At 44.8% G+C, this 21,095-nt stretch overlaps 1 protein-coding gene across 12 annotated transcripts in view; it reads left to right on the forward strand.

The window, feature by feature from the left end:
- Positions 1 to 21,095, forward strand: part of ARSJ (arylsulfatase family member J) — a 210,330-nt gene that overhangs the window by 161,726 nt on the left and 27,509 nt on the right. For 8 of the 12 annotated variants that reach the window (XM_074588786.1, XM_074588782.1, XM_074588788.1 and 5 more), the window contains one exon: positions 17,775 to 17,833. The exons of 3 other annotated variants lie outside the window; for them this stretch is intronic. In XM_074588786.1, coding sequence (XP_074444887.1) covers positions 17,775 to 17,833 — 59 coding nt within the window. Of the gene's footprint in view, positions 1 to 1,448; positions 2,225 to 17,774; positions 17,834 to 21,095 lie in introns of those variants that run through there. One more of the 12 variants, XM_074588781.1, reaches the window with a different exon arrangement.

Genomic DNA, 21,095 nt, shown 5'->3' on the forward strand with positions numbered 1-21,095 from the left:
AACTGCAACGCAACGCTCCGTTATTTCTGAATAGCTCTTTTTCAGGGGCAGTTTTAGAGGGGGACGTTTCCGTTCGCATTAGGTTGCGCAACATCAGTTAGATTCGACCCAAACTAAGGTTCCCTCAAGACAGTGTGACTTTATATTTTTCTCTCTAGAAGGACACCACCAAGTGCTGTTGCGAACGGAATTACGTTTGTGCAGACATCTAGGCAGGCAAAATCCAGACGCTTGCGTTAGACGATGTTATTGAAGGTAATTAAAGTGCGTAAACCAACTTGTTATCTAATACGCACACTATGGATACGGGTTAAGGAGCCGCTCCGTGTCCATTTAGTGCGTGGAAACGTCTTTGAAGGAGCAGGAAGGTGTACCTGGGAGAAAAATATTAACTCTAGGAACCGTTAAATTGACTGTCGTCTCGCCCCATCTCTTCTGGCAGGATAATAAAGTTAGGAACTTTTAATTGGAGAAGCTGCTCCAGTGGTTGTGCTCCCTGCTCCCTCCCCATCCAAAAAAATTCTTGTGTTCTACGGAAAGCTCTTTCGAGGCGGTATTACTCAGAGCCAGGGGGAGCAGAGGGAACTTTTTAAGAGTACTAAGACTTCACTTTTAAGAGCAGTACTAAACTTTCAGTACTAGAATCCATCAGATTTTAGGAAAGGGAGATGGAAGCGTTCCTGCGGGGAGGGATAATGGCCGGGCCTGTCTCTTCTGAGGGCCCAGCCGGAGCCCTGAATACAGGATTTCATCCCGGTGGCTGTTTAAGGGTTAATGCTTTATAAAAGCTAGTTTGTCTAAAAGTTGTTGCTGTCGCGATGACTCGCGTTAGACAGGTCAAACCTGCACCTTTACTGCAGTTCATCGCGCATGAATGTGAAGTTCCTGCGTGCTGCGGCATCTTTTGGGACGTGGGGTGAAGTCGCGTTTTGCAACGGCAGCACATTGCGTTACTTTAACCCAAATTTTCAAAAAAACGATAGGACTTCGAAAAGGCGCGTTCCTCCCATTTGCCACAGCCTGACCAGAATTGGGAGGGTTCGGGCTTTCGGGACCGGTTTGTGGCTGAAAACAAATCCCGGTACGTTCATACCTTCCAGATGTTTGCGGCGATTTCAGAAAACACTTAAAAACAATCAATATTTCGGGGTGGGGGGGAGGGAAGGGAAGGGAAGGGGGGCAAAACGACCACCTAGCTTCGGGAAGGAGAGGTGGGACTCGCCGGCGGGGCTGCCCTTTGGAGCCTGAGGCGGCGAGGGGGGGGGGAGGGTCGCCTCCGAAATACGGGGAGGGGAGGGATGGGAAGAAGAAGAAGAAGAAAGCAAGGAAGAAGTTGCCGGGGAAAAACGAGAGGGGGGGAAAGGAGATGGGTTTGCAGAGGGGGAGCCGGAGGGAGGGGCGGGGATGGGGCCGGGGCCGGGGCGGGAGCGGCCCGGCAGCGCCGGAGGGGGCGGGCGGAGCGGGCGGCGGGGCCGAGGCGGGAGGGGTGGGGGGGGCGGTGGAGGCGGCCCGGCCCGGTCCGGGTCGCCTCTGGACTCGCCCCGCCATGGGCACCCACCCCGGGGATGCTGTGAGCCCCGGAGGGGCCCTGCTCGCCTATCCGGTACCGCCACCAGCCCCGGGCCTCCGTCACCGGAGTTGTTGGAAGTTGGCGGTGGCTACCGTGAGCCGGGCTGCTCGCCACCTCCCCGCCCGGCGGGATCCCTGACGGCGCCCCCCCCCCCCCCTCGGAGACTCTCTCGGTTTGTTAGGGTTTTTTTTGTTTTGTTTTGTTTTAAGTTTTTGTGTGTGAGAGTTTTTATTATTCTTTTTCCCCTTCCGTCCCGCCCCTGCCGCAGCCGAGGCGGATGGCCGGCGGTGGGCGCAGCCGGCCCCGCCGCCTCGGCCCCGGGAAGATGCTGGCCCTGGGGCTGCTGGCCGGCCTCTCGGTCCTCAGCCTCCTGACTTACGGCTACCTGTCCTGGGACAGCCTCCGGCTCGGCCCCGGGGAGACGGAGGCGATGAGGAAAGGGCCGGGAGAGGGGCCGGGGGCCGGCGACCCCGGCTCGCAGCCTCACATCGTCTTCATCCTGGCCGACGATCAGGGATTCCGAGACGTTGGGTACCACGGCTCGGAGATCAGGACGCCCACTCTGGACAAGCTAGCTGCTGAAGGGGTTAAACTGGAGAACTATTATGTTCAGCCTATGTGCACGCCATCCAGAAGCCAATTTATCACTGGAAAGTAAGTTTACTGCTACTTCATCGTTCCCGTCACCGGCTTAAACGCCGTTGAAAAGAGCACGAGCCTGGCTACGTACGCCTCTGTCGTAGCCTGTAGGTTTTCTGATTCACTTAAAAACCGTGGCATTAAACAGACTTGCTAATATGTTTGAAATAGCGAAATAAAAACTGGCGCCGGGCGAGGCAATAAGGATTGAGCACCGCGAGCTACCCCTGCAAGGGCTATAGTGCGTTTCCATCTACTGCGGTACTAACGTACGTGCTAGTTGTCAAGTAACGCCGCTGTCACTGAGAAGAGATCTGCTTAGATTTTCTGTGCGCTTTCAGAATGATTTCCAGGAGGAATCGGTGTTGGGGAGCCAAAAACGTTGCGTTTTCTCCGGTGCGTTCAGTGCAGCCGGCACGCTGGGTCACCGGTCTCACCGAACCTTGCACTTAACGCGACTTCTCGCTGAGGGTTATATTGAATTTTGGAGGTGATGCCCCAGTGTGTCACGTGGGGATGAGCGCGGGGAAGCCAGGCTCTCGTTCAGGATCCTCTGAGCTGTGGTATCGCTCTTGGCATGATGTGGTTGCGGCTTTGCAAACAATTGGAAACTTTTAAGCCAGTTAAATAGGTGCCTCGCCGAGGTATTGGTATTGTGTGCTTTACCATCTCTGGGGTTTAGTGTGGTCTATTAAGTAATTAACCAATTACCCAACCTAAGGGCTTTCTTACATATGAAAGTTAATAAGGATTAAGGCCGGGGATGTGTTTGTGTGTGTGTGTGTGTGTGTTGCATTTTAACTGTAGGAACGGTTCCCAAGCGTGGACACATTTACTCTGGAACAAAACCACCTTGTTTCTGTTTAGCGTAACTGGCTTTGACAGGAACAGAGAACCCTTAAGAGAGCAAAACAACATGAGAGGAAGAAAAGTTACTCGGTTTATTTTCTCCTTTCCTTCAGTATAAACAGGAACAAGGCAATGTTAATATTGCTGGTAAAAGAAACACATGTTTAACTAAAACAAGCAACTGGCCTGGTGTTTTGCATCTCCATATGGTAGAGCTGGAGATAATTCCTGGTCTCGGCCTAGTTCCCAGACTACTGGCTGGACCAGGGAGATTTGTATGGAGCGCTGACACGTTATCTACAGCAAGACTTCCGCACACATTGGTTTTCTTTTTCTTTTTTTCTTATGTGGAGCGTGCCTTAAAAGTTACTTGGAGGCACCTATGCGCTCATGGACAAGAACAGAGTTGCCCTGCGGCAGCTTCAGTAACGGCTTGGGAGGGAAACGTGCATCAGGGTAGGGTTTAATGCGTCTCGGTTGTCTTTAAAGCCGTGCGGCAGTGGGAAGGAAGGACCTGGGCCAGCAGCGTGTAGCCAGCCAGCTTTCTGAGGACGGTGGTTTGGGAACCGACGCTTTGCGGAGGGAATGTCCCGCTGCACGGCAGTGACTCACCCGGCGGCCGGAGGAACGGGACAACGGGATTCCAGGGGAACCGGGGTGCTGCGTTGGCTCTCGGAGGCTGCAGAGGTTGTCTGAACACGGGAAAGAGTAAGAGTAAAGCAAGGAGTAACAGTAATTCTATTTAACTGTTTTAATCCTTCCTTAAATACGGGGCAGTTTGCGTGTGAATATATACTAACAGTAGAAGGTAGGCATGTTCTGCGGAGCCCTGCTCTTTTCATCATCTCTCCAGGCGGAAATGGTTCTGCAACTCTGCCTACTTTGGTTTTGGAACCTTTTATAGGAAAAAAGAAATTTGCTTACACTTCGTTTTTATTTTCTTAGTCGGCTGGTCTAAAACCCCTAGGATGTTTTTTTTTCACGTTGTTCTACTTTGGGGAAAAGGAGCAGCAGAGAGAAAGAACTGCCTCGCGTGGCTGAGAAATGAGGGAGGCAACAGTGAGGGGTTAATAGGCTTAGGTAGAATATTAACGAGGCAGGTTCAGAGGATACTATTTTCCACGCTGGCTGAAGATAAAGGCTAGTGATAACAACTTTTAGTGCTTTCTTAGTGGAGGCACCTTAATTAAAATGCCGGTGCTCAGAAGCCTTTGATCCAGGAGAAGCGCTGGTATTTCTTGGATCCCAAAATGAGTTAGTTCAAGGCCAAAAGCCCGTTCATCCACTGAAGGGTCACCTGGATGCTCCGTGCCTAACGTGCTCCAAGCCTGACCCGATTGATCTACGAAAAACAGGGGGAGTTGTGTAAACCAGACTCATTGGGGAGCAATGACTCACGTTGCCAAGGGGAAGTTAGACTTCGGGCAGACAGACTTGGAATGCTCCAAATTCTTCCTAAGTCTCCAGGCAGTCCTTCTAAAGCTCGTGCTGGTGAAGAGACCCTTCTTTTGGTAGACGTCCTATGCCAGTGAACGAGCGTGGGGAAGGCGGTTGGAGGTGATACGTTAAAAGGAAGAGGTAGAATTAGTTCTTTTTTTCCCCTTCATGCCGTACCACGGTGTAGCAGCTGGTGAGCCCATCCTTCTGACCGCTTCTACTTCCCGCTCTTTGCTTTCTCATGCCCGGTGCTTGAGGCTTTGGCCTGATTTAATTTCTCGTTTCTCACCGGCATTACCTCTTTCCCCGTTCATCCCATCCAAAGCTATTGCTTTCAGGCGAATTACTAAGGCTGGCTTCCACAGCTTTTTTTGACTTTGGGCTTCATTTCTGGGCATGGGGAGGGGGCTGCAGCTGAGCTGAATCTTGGGAATGGGGAAGGAAGAGCGTCAGCCAGTGGGCTGAGTGCCACGTGTGATGTCCTCTGCTGGCCAGGAGGTAAGAGATGGGGCTCTGGGGACACAGCTCAGCCTGTGCTCCTACAGCTGGACTGCAGATTTGTTAATCGGCGGGTTTTGGAGACTCATCCCTAGTGTTGCTTTGCGCTGGATTGAGCAGGGCAGTGGCCTGCGTGTACTCAAGAGGTTATTGACCTGCTGATAAGTTGTGGAAAGACTGTGGGGATGTTTGGCTTTGGGCTTGTGGGTTTTTTTGTCTTCTAAAGGATGTGAATAAGCCTAAGTTGTCCTTCAGACCAATTGTATTGCATGATACAGTGTTTCTGTTGTTTTCTCCTTGAAAGTAATAGGCTGAATTTATTCTGAAATGATATGCTGAAATAATTTCAGCAGACTGGCTCGGGATACCTAGCTTTAAGCTACTGCTGAGGCAAAACCTGCCTTACACAGGCAGTGAGTTAGGTGAGAAGAAATTCGCCTGTGTGCATACGTTAGCTGTGCTGGAGCATCCTTAAGATAGAGAGGCGTGAATGTGGTGCAGAACACAGCTCAACTAAAAGACTAGTTTTTAACTCATCCCTGAAAGAAACGAAAAATAATCACTTTCTGTTGTTTATGTTATGGTAATTTACATAGGAGAAGATAAAAAAGAAATAGTGGCTCGGTCTTCAAGTTATTCCCCTTAGGAAATGGGCTAAGAACACACAGGGATGCTCAGCCAGGGCCCAGCAGCCGGCTGGCCAAGCACTTATCGAGTTAGCTGTTGCATCTGGGCGCTTAATAGCCTTGATGATTTTTCATTGCATCAGTAATCTTGTAGACCGGTTGGGTAGTAACGTTTGAGAAGATCTTGATTTATGGAACGGTATAGGTCCGCGTCACATACTAAGAAAACCTGAGATTATTTGTGTGGGGAGTTTTCTGCGTGTGTGTGTACGAGAGTGGATTGAGTGCGAGATTGATTTGTTATGGTCACGTGTGGTGTTGCTTATTTAGATAATTTGTTATGTTACATTATCATGAAGAGTCATCTCCTTTTTAAATGAAGATTTATTGAAGTCTAGTCAGTGCGTGGACAGTTTCCCAGAGTTTTTTTAAGAAATTTTGAAAAGTTACGACCAAAGGGAGGAGTGTTTCTTTGAGCTGGTGAGACAGAAAGACTGTCAGCTTAGATGAACATCTGTTGGGGTAGCTGACCCAATTCTATAGAGGGTATTACGCAATGTAGTTGCATTTGCTGGAGTAATACTTAATTTAGCAAAGGAATCTGAGAAATAAGACTGACTGATTAGAAAAGAAGGAATCTAGAAATAATATGCCATAAATGTTGTGGTGTTATGTAGGCAGCGGACGCCTGCTTCCTCTTCTAGGCTCCCGTTTTTCAGCTGACCATCAGACTTAGATGCAATGGAATCCCTTTGGGCCACAGGAAGGTCCCCCGAGTGGGGATCTCTGTTGGTAGAAACCAATGCACAGCCAGGGTTACAGATCGCTCAGGAATCTGAACTCCCTTGCACAGCGAACGCTTATGACTCATGGAAGCCCAGCGCTAATCTCAAGAATGAGCTTTGCATGATGGCTGGAATGTGGAGATGGAAGATGTTGAGAGATGTTGAAGGTTTGGGGAAATAAATCCTTCCCCCCCCCCCCCCCCCCCGATAAAATGAAATATTGAGAATTTGCTCATCCAAAGCAAACAGAAATAGACTGTAAGTATTTCAGTAAGCATAATTAAAGTGTTATTTTAATGTAAATAATTCTATCTTTTATCTAATTCTATAAATACTACACATGTATAAATATATGCAGCTCTGTCTAGCTAGTTAGCATGTATTCTCTTCTAGGCATCCCGGTGTAGCAATACATAGTTCACCATTAAAAATCACAATATCTCAGCAAATTGAGAGTCATTTCGGCAAACAGAAGTAGACGAGAGGCAAGTTAAAGTACTTTGAATTGAAAGCAGTGCAGCTAACTTGCAAGCGAACAGAAATATTGCATTCTGGGCGGTCAGACTTCTTGCTAAGCCTCCTCTTTCCCCGCCTCCGGGGTGCATAGTGCTCCAAACTGGAGCATTATTTCAGCAGTTGGGTTGCTCTGAGAAGGATCCAGGTCAGTGGTGTGTGACTGGGAAGATCTTCCGCTCTCTGAGTTGAAACGAAGGGTCTCAGAGACTTGATGGGAATACTGGGAAATGTATCTAACGTTCCGTTAGATATATATTCCCTATTTTGTAGTTAACAAAATATGAAGGACTGTGGAATATCAGCCCCAGTATCAAGGGACGGTCTTGATACTTGATCTGCTCTGAAGTAGAGAGTCTTGGCAGTCATCAGTCCTGAGTTTAATTGTGATCAGCATTTCCATTAAGAACCTGGATGATGAAATAAAGTGTTCTGATTAAATACGCCACTAAAGTAGGAGGGACTGCCAGCATTAAGGGACTGTATCGGTATTGAAAATCATCCTGACAAATTACAGAAATAATCCAGAAAAAAAAAAGAGGGAGAATTAAAGTCAGCAGTGATGAATAGAAGGTACTATGCTGGAGCAAGAATAACTTTACAAGCAGAGGATGGCGAGCCAATGCTTAGACAGCGTTTCTTTAGAAAAGTAGCTGGAATTATAGTGAGCTGTGCACTGAATATAAAGTCGGCAGTGTCATGCTGTTACCAAAAAGGCAAACGCCGTACCAGTTTGTATAAAGAGGGGGGAGCCTAGTAGATACAAGAAGCAGCCCTTCTGCTCTCCAGCTGGAGCACTTGTGCCCAAACTTGGGCATCGCTCTCCAAGAGCAACATGCATAATTGGGTAGCGTCCAGCTAAGGGCCATCCGATAGCTCAGAAAGATAAGTGCGGAGGAAAGGTCAGAAGAAATGGAGTTGTTTAGTCTAAAGAAGAGAAAAACGAGAAGGGACGTGACAAGTCGTCAGTGTTTTAAAAGCGATGCAAAGAGAAAGGGCATAATGTCTTTTCAGGGCCGTGAGGGACGGTACGAGAAACGAGGGGCTTTCTTGAGTAGAGAAAGAACTTCAGGTTAGATGATAGGGGAAACTTTCAAACGCTAAGGGCTGTGAAACACTAGAATAGCCGGCTTTGGGAAATCGCTGAGTTTCTTCATTGGCAGTCATTAAGAACAGACAAGACAAATATGTCAGGAATGACTTAATGTAGTTGAATCTGTCTTGGGGAAAAGGGTTGAACTGGATGGCTTCTCGTCCAGCTCGTAGTCATCTGTGGCTCATTTGAAGTACATATTAACTACAGAAGGCGTGCTGAAGGAAAGCGTTCGTAAAATATTTTTAAATGCTAGAAATGATTTCGGCGTTCATTCTGAGAGCAAATAATCTGCGTGAAAGTGTCATTTCAGTTTTCTCCTAGAAATTCCTGTTTTCCATATCCTTGTTTTCTCTGAAAATTTTCAAGATTCTTTTCCCCCTAGGCCTGCATAACTCTTGCGGGGTGTAATTATTTATTTCTGCTGGCTTCTTTCAGGACAATTTGTGGGACTGCTGCCAAAGATGTTGAGGTATCTTTTTTCCATGTTCTTGTTACGTCTTTCACTTAGGATGACATTGTCCATATATATATATATATGTACACACACACAGAGTGTACACAGAGAACGAATAAATAATTAAATGCAAGGACTTCCTTTTCTTGTTTTGTTCTGCCTCTGTGCTTTCCTCTGTTCGTTCTGCGGAAAATTAGATCCAGGTCCTGCCCCGCGCTGTGGTCTCAAGCTAGAAGAAGTCTGTCCGTATCACCGTAATTACTAAGGCACTGAACAAAAGAGGAAAGTGTTGGAAAGGAAACTACACGCAAACAGGAGAGATTAAAAAAAAAAAAAACCAGAACATGGAGGAAGTCGCAAAGCGTAGCGCAGGTTGTGATAACTTGCATCACCTTCTGGTAACGTTTAAGAATATTGTTTGATAGTTTTAGGCCTGCTGCTTCTAAGACAAACATAGCGTTATTTGACATATATAAATTAACTGGATAGTGGAAATGGATTAACTTGTTTGCTCATTGTGTAATTTATAAGAAGTGCAGTAAGTTAAAGACAACACAGTTGGAAATAAATTTGCAAAATCTGCGATCGTAAATTATCGGTACTCTGAGGAGTTTAAGTTCTAGACTTTCAGCCTGGGGTTGGTTGGTTTTTGGGTTTGTTTTGTGCTTCTTTTTTTTTTTTTTGAACTGGAAAAGAGAAATTATATTCCATGGAAAAGTTAGGCTTAAAATAATTAAGGCATTTTGCTCATTCGGCGTTGTTCCGGATACGTTTGCTTTGCAATCGATAATGCGTATCGCTGCCTATAACAGTAACTTGAGTGGGTGGTAGTGGCGGACTCCTATTATCACAACTTTTACTTTTCAATGTTCTGTGAATCAATTTGCAATGTCGACGGACGTTACCCTTTAAGCGAATTGAGATGGGGAAGCTGAGGTGGGTGTCTGGAAATAAAACTTTTGCGGTAAAAAGATGGGATTTCCTTTCAGGCCAAAGGATTTAGACCAAGGCGATCAAGTTAGGCGGGACTTAAAATTTGGACAAATTAAATTGATGTGTTCATTAAAGTACTTCACATTTCATGGAAAGATTGGCCAGATTTATGAGCTAAAGGTCAGAAGAAGAGGAAGAGCTGTCTATTTTCTTTTTGCTTTTGTGACACTTAGTGATAATATCAGGCCCAGGGGTTCGTTTTTACCGTGATTGTGTGTGTATCAGTTCTGGGTTTGAGGTTTTTTGCGCTTTTGGTTTTAAATACATTTTTTTTATTTGTTTAGTTGAAATCAGGGCCTCTGCACGTGTTCATACAATATTGCTTTAAGGTAATGGAGGTCTTAAAACTCATTAAATATTTGATGTTTCTTGAATCCCTTTCAGATGTACGGTATTCTTATCGTAATATTTCATACCCTTAGAGTAACATTTCATTAATATGTGCACAGGCAAATAAAAATCAGAATAAAATACGACAAGTGAAAAGTATGAGCATTTATTTTGTATTACCACATGTCAAGAAAGAGGAGTGGATGAAAACTAAGCCATTAGATTTATGGAACGTGCAGATTTCTTTCGATTTTTTTTTTTTTTTCTTTTTGACAAACTAATACAATATTTCAAACTTGGGGAAGTTAGATTTATTTATTTTTTTTTTCTTGTGTTGTGCCAATCGGTGTGAATTAACTTTTGCATGAAAAGTTTATCATTTCACGCGGAACCTGGTAATTTCCATGAAATCTGAAATATTAATGTTCAGTGAGTGGGTACCATTTGACACATGTGAACGATTGCCTCTTCCGTGCGTGACGTTTCACGCTGCGTGTTCTACTCCAGACGAGTAGGGTTTCTTACAGCGGGAGGAGCTAGCGCTTTCTCATTAATTCCTAGCTGTAAATCTTCGAGATTTCCTATTTCCCCTGTGGTTTTTGCCTTGTGTCGTATTCATAGTATTCATAGATTCATAGTCAAGATTCTTTCTCCTGAGCTGAATTTGCTTCGTTTTAGGATGTCTGCTTCAGAACGAATGAGGCAATTTCACCAGCCTTGATTAGATTAACATAAATAGCACAAGGTAAACAAAGTTTGCGCCTCTGCGAGCGATCCTGTGTAGGATGTGTTTGCCTTCCTTGTATCGAAAGTCTTTTTGTGGATAGCTGCCCAATTTATTAGTGTTCTTGCTTAAACGCCAGTAGGTCTGGCTGGTGGCCTCGGCTTGTCTCTGTAAATGTAAATTGTTAGGCTGAAATGCCATATAAAGAGTTGAGATAGAAATCAAGATAACAGTAATGGGCAACAATTTTTAAATATTAATATCAAAGATGCTTTTAAGCATTGAGGTTTGACTAAAACAGCTTTTGACTTTTTGTGGTCTGTGATGAAATGGAAGCAGTTTAAATAGGGAGCTTTTATTGTACCTGCTGGCTCATAAGAAGAAATAAGTTAAAGATGTTTCACGATTCTAGTTCAACTGCGATTGTAATACGCGAACTAACCGTGTCAGCGATCGCCTGCTTATTAATTCAGGCTGTCATCACCATATTATCAAGCTCTAGGTGGGGAGGGAGTTAGAAAACAAATCTGGAATCATGAAATACTTTTTAATATGCTTCGAATAGGAAATTGTCTTCCCAAAGGCGTGTATGAAGAGACCGTGTTAGATAATAAGCATTAAAGTAGACATTATTGTAAGTATGCTGTGGCCGTAGAGCCTTTATTTTCCTCGGGGCATAAAATCAATAGATAGGAACAAACCCCATACTTTATTTTTGTTGCACCGAAACACCTGAAGGTGTTTGTGGCATGGCACCTTTCTCGTGGCATGGCGCGTAGTATCCGCAGAGGGGCCGCCTTGTGGCACGCGGGCAAGGGGAAGGATGCTCAAGCCCTGGCACCGGCGAGGGAGGGAGGAACGCGAGACAGAGCGTGGGGCTCATCGGGGTTTACCTCTGAGGCACCAAGCGTAGGTTCCCATCCCACGTGGTGGAGGAAAAAGACAGTCCAATGCCTCCTTTAAAAGGCATAAAAGAAGGCGTAGGAATGTATTTGGTTGTTAAGATTCATAAGCAGAAGGATGGAAGTGTTTATTCCAGTATTTGGAAGCTCTAAACAATATTTAGGGGGGGGGAAGTACAAAAGAAGGACCCACGAATCTTAACCGGCGCTTGCTCTGGCTTTTATTTTGCTTTTATTTTGCTTTTATTTTTACTTTTTGAAAAAAAAAAATTTTTTTGAAATATTAATTCAGTTTTTTGGAGTACCTTTTAATGCCCATGCGTCCGTTTATCCGAATATTAGCTGGTTTCTAGGTAGATCTCTTGCGCTCGTTTTCAGGTTCAGTCCGTCTTTCTTTTCATTTATGCATTTTAAAGAGTTTCTTCCCTGATAGAGGGTATTGTACCATTACGAGATAACATGATGTGATTTTTCTTAATGTTTATAGAACATAAGTGGGTACTGAGGTACTACTGTAGAGGCGATCTCTGGGATAAGAGGTTCCCATAAGAAATTAGTCCCCCTTTGTTTTGAAGAAGGAGAAAATTACAAGTTTGAAGAAACATTGCAATCTGAGGATAACGGGGAGCTGGAGAGCGTGGAGAAAATTAGTCTCGGGGTAGGGGGAAGCAATGTAGTATCTTTAGACTAAATCTACTTTAATAGATATAGTTACCTCACAAATTGCGCCTCTCTGAATTTAATAAACTTTCTAAAAGCAATACTTAGCATCACTTTTTATATGCTTAGTTTTAGTTGTCAGGTATTATAGTTCACAGAATCGTAGAAGACTGGGTTTGAGGGGACCTCTGGAGGTTGTCTCATTAGGCCTCCTGCCAACTTATATGACAGCAGGGACACGCAGACTTTATAAGCTCTCTTTTATTGTTTGTTTCTTCCTGGAAATAAGAAAATATTGCAAAGCGTACAGGAAATTGGAATCTAGACTGTTGTTAGGGAATTCCTTAGCTTTACCAGGTTATCAATTTTAGTAAACTTAAGAAAACTGTTTTGTGAACTTTTCCATATTTCCATTCATCCCTTTAAAATAAGGGTGTGGTTTTTTTCTTTTTGAGGGCCAACTGATGAAATTAGTTTGGTGAATTTGTTAATGACCACAGCATGATGGCAGCTCCTTCCTGAACTGTTCCATGGCCCTGTTTTCGAGAGGGACTTCTTATCAGGGAGTGGAGCGATAGGATGAGGAATAACGGTTTTACACTGAAAGAGGAGAGATTGAGATGAGATCTCGGGAAGAAATTCTTTATTCTGAGGGTGGTGAGCCCCTGGCCCAGGTTGCCCAGAGAAGCTGTGGCTGCCCCATCCCTGGAGGGGTTCAAGGCCAGGTCAGACGGGGCTTGGAGCGACCTGGGCTGGTGGGAGGTGTCCCTGCCCAGGGCAGGGGAGGTGGAATGGGATGGTTTTTAAGGTCCCTTCCAACCCAAACCATTCTGTGATTCTGTGAAAGCTCTTCTGGTATGTTTGCCGATTTCTCTTAAAGCAGAGTGTTTTGACTTTTGTACTTACTTCACTACCGTAATTGCAGATTCATTCTGATTTGCAGTCTGCTTCTAGAATTTCTAGTCTCGCAGGATCTTACGTCCTCTCCTACAGGAGGCGTTTCTTCAGTTTTCTCCCCGCCTGGTAGAGGGTTTGTGACTGTGCAGAAGGCAAGGCTGAGGGGAAGCTCATCCCTCTCTTCGGCTGCCTCCAGGCAGGAACAGAGAAGGCAGGAGCAGGTTCTTCAAGAGGTGCGCAGGGAAAGGCAGAAAGGCGATGGGCACTGGTCGCATCAAGGCTAGATCAGGCTGCTCAGAGAAGTTGTACCATCTACGTTCTCGGAGAAATTTGAAGTCAACTGGAGAGTGCCCTGGGCAACCCGGTTTAGCTTGGAATTAGCCCTGCTTTTGTTGGGGGTTGGACCAGAAGACCTCCACAAGTCTCTTCCAACTTGAATTATTTTATGGCTCTCATCTGTCACAATAAAATTCCTGCTGGAGGGGAGGAAGGAGCAACTTCCGTGTTGTTTCTCCCCCTGTAGAAGTACTCTAGGCCAAAAAATAAAAGTATTTGGAGTGTTTGCCTGCTTAGTTTACGGCCCTCAACCAGTCTGAACACGCGCCCTCCTGAGTCATCGTAATTACAGCCCTAGTAAAGTCTTGCTTCTTTAAGAACGCAGCATACTGGTTAAGAATATAACACCGCTAAATTTAGCATTGTCTCTCGAATTTTGAACAGTCGCCTGTACTGCTACCAGATCTATGCAGGAAATATAAACGTTAGTAAAGGTTGAGAGACTTAGGTGCGTCAGGTATGTCCTTCACTGAAGTGGTCGTACGACTTGTGAGATTTATTGCTGTCTTCTTTCTTCTTAGCTTTGCTGTTGCTGCTCTTACAATACGGAATTCATTTTAATAGGAAGATGAGAATTCGACCTTGTGCGCAGTGCGGAAGGAAGATAACATTTCCTTGGTTCTTAATTTTGTTACTCGACAACTTCGGCCCTCTTACATCGTGAAACCTTTAAGGCTCCGTTTCATCTTAAAAAGAATGGGCCTCTGTGATAAACTGAGGAATATTTGGCCATCTTGGTAACGCTGCGCATGTACGCTGTAAGTGATGCAGTCTTGTGTAATGATTAAGAGCTTAGGTAATACTCTTTGGCACTGTTAGAGCCCTGTTGAGTCTTTACTCTGTCACAGATTTCATTTTGTCACCTTTGGCAGTAATGTGCTTCCCACGGTGAAACTGCATCTAGCTTCTCTCGGAGTTTTAAGGTTCTCTGTTGATTTTTTTCAACGTCTTGTATCTTTTTGCCACCTGAGACAATGACACGGTTTATATATCGGCTTTCCGTGGTCGCCGCCTTCCGTTTTCGTGTTCCTTGCCCCAGTTTGAAATGTGGGGACTGCTTTCTCTGGTGGGGATGTGGCTTTGCAGAGTGCATCTGGCCAGGGTTGAGCTGATGGTGGGACGGAGCCCGGCAGCAGCAGGCTTCCACGTGCAGGAGTCGAATATTTTTGGAGACGTTTTCGGTAGGAACGCTTCTGCGTGCTTTGAGCTCAGAGCTTTCTCTAGACTACATTATATTCCTGCCACACGAAACATTGGCTGTTTTCCACTGGGGAAGCGTAGCTCGAGTGGCGTGTTAATGTCTTCTGTGTTAATGTCTTCTATACTAACCTCCAGGCTCTCATCTGTGTTGCTACTAGAAGCCAAGTGGCTTTCTTCAGCGTCCGTTTGGTACTCTGCCCGCTGATACTAAACGTGACCTTGAAGAGCGCTGGAGTTTAATAGCCTGAATTCTCTCCGTTCTCTCCTACGCTCCATTGGTTAACCAGGCACGATCTTTACCCCGAAGCTGATTTAACGGCTTTGTTTGCGGAGATGTAGCTTTTCTGTGCAAGTCCTTACGAGTGCTTTGGATTCTGAAAAACTGTCACGTCAAGGTGGCACTTCATTATTCAACGCGCTTCCTCGATGTAACTGAGTCATACCTGCTCACTTCAGTAACAAAAACCTATATTTTGCTACCATTAACCATGGTGAGTCAGCTTAGGTAAGGCAAAATTAAGTTTGTGGGCTACTTTGCTTTGTTTTTCTTAATAAACAAGTCACAGTCTGAGACGTCTTAAACAACAACAACAAAATCAGAGTAATGCATTTCTGTGCGAAATGATTTTATGTCATATTTGGGTTTTGGGGAGTGCTTGGGGAGCATTTCTGCTCCTTAGAAAACGATTGCTCTTTGTAATAAATCCCTCCCATTCATCAGGATGGCTCTTTGACCTTTTCCGCAGTATTCCCAAAAAAAAAAAAAACCATTTGAACCTTTTGCGTTGTTCCAGAATCAGTTTCAAACCTTTGCAGCCTCCCAGACATCTTCCAGGCTTTCCTGGGTACCAGCCCACCAGGTTGTGCTTTTGGAATCTTCTCTCTGCTTCCAAGGCCAATCGATTCGGCTGCCTGGACTTAAATCCATTTTCTTCGTTTCCCTCCTTATCCTGTCTCTGGCACCAAGCGAAAGGGGACCCGAACCAAGTCTTCTCCACAAGAAAGAATCGTATCACCCCGTCTTTTAGTTCTCTAATTCTTCAGGTATTTTTGGGCTGAATAGCGAGCTTGGCGTGTCTTTCAGACACGATCAGAATTCACGTTAATCAGTTACTGGCACGCACGTGTGCGGCTCTTGCATCAGTAAGGTAAGAACATTTATACTTGCCTTTTCAGAGGATTTTAAGGCTGGATTACCTGGAGTTGATCACAGTAGTAAATACACTTTAAGGAGTCATAGGTAATAATCCTTGCATAGTTCTGAAAATACTTAAAACCAGTTTAAAAGCCTGCTGCCAAAGGAGATTTTCTAACAAAAACTTGATTTTTATCCCCGTAGCTTGCTATCAGCGTAGCATTTAAAAAACCGGGAGAGAAAAGGTGATACTAACAGGGAAGAGAAGGAACGTTACAAAAGTTACGCTGATCCTAAGAATGTTCGAAAAGAAAACAAACCTAAGGCACTTGGAAACAGTTCAGGGGTTTCTAATTAGATATGACATGATATGATATGCGATGTGATATGATAGATAGGCAAGATTATTCACCTTTTTAAGTTCACCCTTCTTTATTCAAACCCAACCACGCTTCACTGATTTACTGCAAGCCCTGGAATTTCGTTCTCTGCTCCCGCCAGCTTGCCTTAGCGACGGAGGGGAGGTTGGTTAACGCTTCGGTTTGCAATCTGGTAGGAGAACAAGGTGTTTTCAGAAAAGCAGATGTCCTTTTCACAGCATCATCCCGGGTTCAGCCCCTCTCCGGGATGGCTGGCTTGGCTGGACCCGGCTCCCGCCGGACCTGCCGGCGTTCCGGCAGCGGGGAGGAACTCCTCATCTTTGTTGCTCAAGGAAGAAATTAAAGGCTGCGCTGCTCGCACTGGGTTTTCTCAGCTGTGCTCTGTGGATCTCATGGCCTTTTGCTGCACGAAAGCGGTCTCTGTTCAATAGAATCTCAGCTGGCCTGAGTGGCTGCCGCACAGCTAGCGCTCTCCAGATGTTCTTCCTCGCGGCTCCTGAACTTTGCCGGCTGGCTTCTGGCCAGTTCGGAGTGGAGCGAACAGACTGGCATTTGCTGCTTTGTATCCATAGAGATAGCTCTGGAAAACAGGGCATTTAAGAAATCTTACCTTACGCCATCCTACTTCAGGAAATTGTGACAAAAACGTTATCAAAATATGTGGGAATAACTTCTTCCCAAAAGCCTTCAGCAAAGACTTCCACGCTTTCCCCAGGCAATCTTAGCTGTAACTGCAGTTATATAGCTTTTAAATTGTCTAACTTCCATCTTTCTTGCTGCAGTTTAAGCCTGCGATCCCTTGACAATTCCCAACTTACTTTGCTACAAAAAGGCGATAAATCTCCTATACATCTGAAGTCTATTATCACGTCTCTCCTCTTCCCTTCTCTAGCCTGAGTGAAATCAGCTCTCTCCATCTTTCCACGTAGATCTTGGTTTATATATACCTCTGATGACCTTTCACGTTCTCCTCTGGACTTTTTGTATTTGGGCCTATTTTTCAGGAGAAATGACGCCCCGAACAGGACACGGTGTCCTGGTTGAAGCTTGACCAGTACTACCTCAATATGTAGTTCTAAATCCCAAAGTTTCTAAAATATTTTCACTGTTGAGTAATTGGAAGGCGGTACATCAGCTCCTTTACTGGTGTGAATTTACCTCGGCAGAAAATCTGGCCAAAGCATCCACGTTATCAACGAGCGTACGACTCTTTTTTTTCCACTGCCGATGGGTAGGAAATGTCACAAGAACAGATCTCCTACTATTTTTACCAGTAAAGCTGCAATCTCCAAATTAAAACAAGATGGTTATCCTTATGGGTTTGTTGCCGTTCGAACACCCGCGTTCTAGCACAGTGCAGGTCAAAGCGCGCTTGAGCCACCCCAGACCGTAGGAAGATAACAGCCAAGTTGGAGATATGTCCCCTCGCTGGTCTCTGAATGTTTAGATACGAAGCAAATGCGTTTCCTTTTCCTCTGACGGGCCTGAAAAACCTTTGTCAGCTGTTCTATTGCTTTACTTTAAACAAGGGCGTCATGCGTTTTACTTCGCCGATCGCTTTTATACATCCCAATAAGACGATGCTTTTTTCCCGCAACACCGAGTCGCTGACGACTCAGCCTCAGGTTGGGTGACCAGTAAGCTCTAGAGCTTACTGGTCCCAGAGCCCCAGGTCCGTAGAATTAGATGTCTGTTGGCCTCTTGTTTAGTTCAGGCTATTCCTCTAATTCAAGCTTGTTTGGAATTTCAGCTCTCCTCCCCAGAAGGCAATGCAGCAGTTCTACTAGTGCACGTTCGCTGTCTGCGCAGGTAATGACGTTTATTATGTACAAATTTCACCGTAAAATGTATCCATAACCCATATGAAAATAATCACTGTAAATGTAATTAACACAGTCACTTTTATTTATTCCTCACAGATGTATTTAAGAATGAAAAAGCCCCTAGCTTAAATGTATTTATTCCAAATTCTTCATCTTAGAACTTGAAACTGAATTTGCGGAATACGTTTCCAGGATTAGTTAAGGAATCATATGGGCGTTTCATGATGTCTTTTTCAGCCTTGGGCTTTTGGAATCTTTTCGTGTTTGTTTCGGTTTGGTTTGAAGGTGTTTCTGCTCTCCCTTCTCCGTGTTTCTGGTTCGTCAAACAAAATAATCACCTCGGGTTTTGGCATTGCAATGTCAAATGAGCCATGCCGTTGTCAGTGCATCCTGCTATGCCAGAATATTATTGGATGTCCTCTGCGGGTATTAAATGAAGATAGGAATAGGTTGATTGACCGATCTTAATTAATTTCTGTGTTTTTCTGAAGAAATGAGGTGAAGAATTACCCAAATGAGCGGACAGAACCATTTCTGTAGCCACCTTCTTGTGCGGTCACTGGCAGAACAAGGCTGGTACAAGCCGGGAGACCAGGCTGTCCTGGTTGGAATCCCAGTCGTGTGCTTCCGATAGCGAGCAAGGAATGATTTGTCTTTTGGGCTGACCCCTGTGGGGCTCGTAGAACTTCGAGATAAAGTTGGTTGAGTGTATTTCTTCACAAAAAACGGTCTGTGTTGCAGATCAAGGTGATCATAAATCACATTCAGCTAATACACAGGTACAGCTCTGTATTCAATAATACAAGGACGCTTGTACTCTTTAATGTTCTCATTACTTGGTTTCTCTGCTGAGGAAAGACCAATTCCGTGAATTAACGGACATTGATGTATGAAGGCATTTGCTTAAAAGACCGTTTGAAGCTTTCAGGTCTTTTGAAGTAGACATACGGCGTTTAACAGCAAGGCCATTTTCTACAAAATTACGGTTGGGGCCTCATCAGGTTTTAAAGATTAGAGATGACCAATCGAGTACGCTCCAGGTATTGCCTCTACTCTGGCCGCTACCTGTTTTTATTAGAAATACAACCTTTATTTTCTTTCCAGTCATGTCCGGCAAAATGGAATTGTCACTTACTATCAGCGAATGGGATTTTGGTTTCAGGAATAAACCACGCGTGTTCTTAATTGCGCGTAAGAGTTTCTTCTCTTCCTCTCCAAAGAACATGGATGACGATGAAGAAGGTAGGAAAAATAATCCCTTGCTAGATTGCAACCACCAAGATTGTATCACAAAAAATGGAAATTGTCAGTTTCTTCATTAAAAGTGGCATTACTGGAGAGGGCAGTGTCTGTCGCTCAGCCAGGGATCCCTGGTTATTGTATATTGGCAGGTTTTGTTGCCTTTTTTCCCTTAATATTAGCAAAACATCTTTGTGAATTGGCCAGATTCTGTGCTCGGTACTGTAGTTTAGGAAAACTCAGTGTTACTCCTAATTTTCAGAAGAGCGTGCTAAAGATTTTAAACCATCTCTATTCAAAAGAATAAGCGCTACAGAAGCACCCAGCCTTTTAGAAAGGCTTCCTAGAAGAAAAACTTCCATGCTCAAGAATACGTTACTCCTGAAAAGAAATGCCGTCATTTCCCCGCGGTGAGGGTAGCACGGCCCGTAGAATAGGTGTCTCTCGGCCGCCTGAACGTATTGCCTGACCTGATTTTTGTCAAGCGCAACTACTGTATTAGGAATCACCATCCAAATGAGAATGATGGCAGAAGAGTTCTGCTTTTAGAATGATATATACCAAATGATGGCGTACATAATTCTGAGGAGGTTTTAAAAGAACTGTCTTGCGTCCAATTTGAAAAGGGAAAGTAGCGGAACGCTGCATGCCGAGTAAAATTTTGGTATCTAGAAAAAGATGAGCAAGGGAGCCGTGAAAGTTTTCATTTTCTCTGCCACCATTCTATGGAAAATAAATTTGCTGTCTCACTTGAGCTTTCAGTCTGCTGGCAACAAATGTACGTGGCCGTAGTAGTTAGCTTTAAAAAAAAAAAAGCGTACAAAAAAAAAAAAACCCTCATCCTTGTCTAGCCTAATTCCCTTGGCTTGCATGTGGGAAATTCTGAATTTAGTAAATGGAACAAGCGTGGTCTGAACCTGCTCTGTTTGGTAGCAGTTGATAAGTCGTGTCAAAACAGCCCTGCGTACTTGGAATTAAACTCTGCACGTTTCTGAAGGAAACACTTGCAAATATTACCACGCCGCGAAAGCGCGTGGGAAACAGTTGGTGCTGGTACAACACTGGCCAGGAAGGGATGGCATTAAAATATTTCCCCTCCGCCGTCTGCTTTAGGCTTATCAGCTGCTAATGCCCTACAGAAACCGGGTCTGTCTATAGTTCGCCCATCTGAACTAAAAATATTTTCCTGCATAAACAGTTTTCTTTTCAAAGAAACCTTTCAGCAGTTTGGGCTTTAACTGCCATGCTTTAAATTGCAGTCAGTTTGTCTCGCCCCGAAACCTCCAACGCATCAAAATTGGCTGCCCTTCGCAATTAATAACTTACCGTCAGTTGCATCGGCACGAATGGAAATACTCCGGGTTTACGGTGGCCCAGTGCGGACTCGTTAGTGACTTCATATTGGAAAGTATTCAAATTCTCGGTCTAAATGGAGTAGACGCAGAGCATAAATTTAACCTCGTATCCTTTAAAAGTATACGCAAATATTTTATGCAAATGGCCCAAACACCGCAGACTCCATATAATAAATTTCAGTCGTTTCTATGAGGAAACCCCAGCGAAGGAAAGAGATCGCGTGGAAACGAACTCTAGAAAAGTCTACTGTAAATGTAAGTCAGTATCAAAAAAGACTTATTTCAGTGGGTCTTGCAGTTTGAAATTGTAGTTTTTAAAATTTATTTTATGGGGGTTTTTTTTGTTTTTTTTTTTAATTTCATTCATTTTGCCAAAGACAGCCAGGGACTGTACTTCGCCTCTCACCCCTGTGCCGGACGTGTGGGTCACGCCGAGTGTGTAACTCTTGTGGGAAGGTGCGGTTCGTGTTTTCCTCCACGTTCCACGGAGCAAGCGATGCTCAGTCAGCCTCAGGCGCCGGGAACGCAACGTGCTCAGCCCACCCCACCTCCTGTCCTGGCAATCTCCTCTCCATGCCTGCACGAAGAAGGGCCGGGGAGGCGGGGAGAGAGGGGGAAAGGCAATATACAACCATATAGAAGACATTTACATTT

This window comes from Larus michahellis, chromosome 5 (genome assembly GCF_964199755.1).
Source record: "Larus michahellis chromosome 5, bLarMic1.1, whole genome shotgun sequence".
In the NCBI taxonomy this organism is placed as follows: domain Eukaryota; kingdom Metazoa; phylum Chordata; class Aves; order Charadriiformes; family Laridae; genus Larus; species Larus michahellis.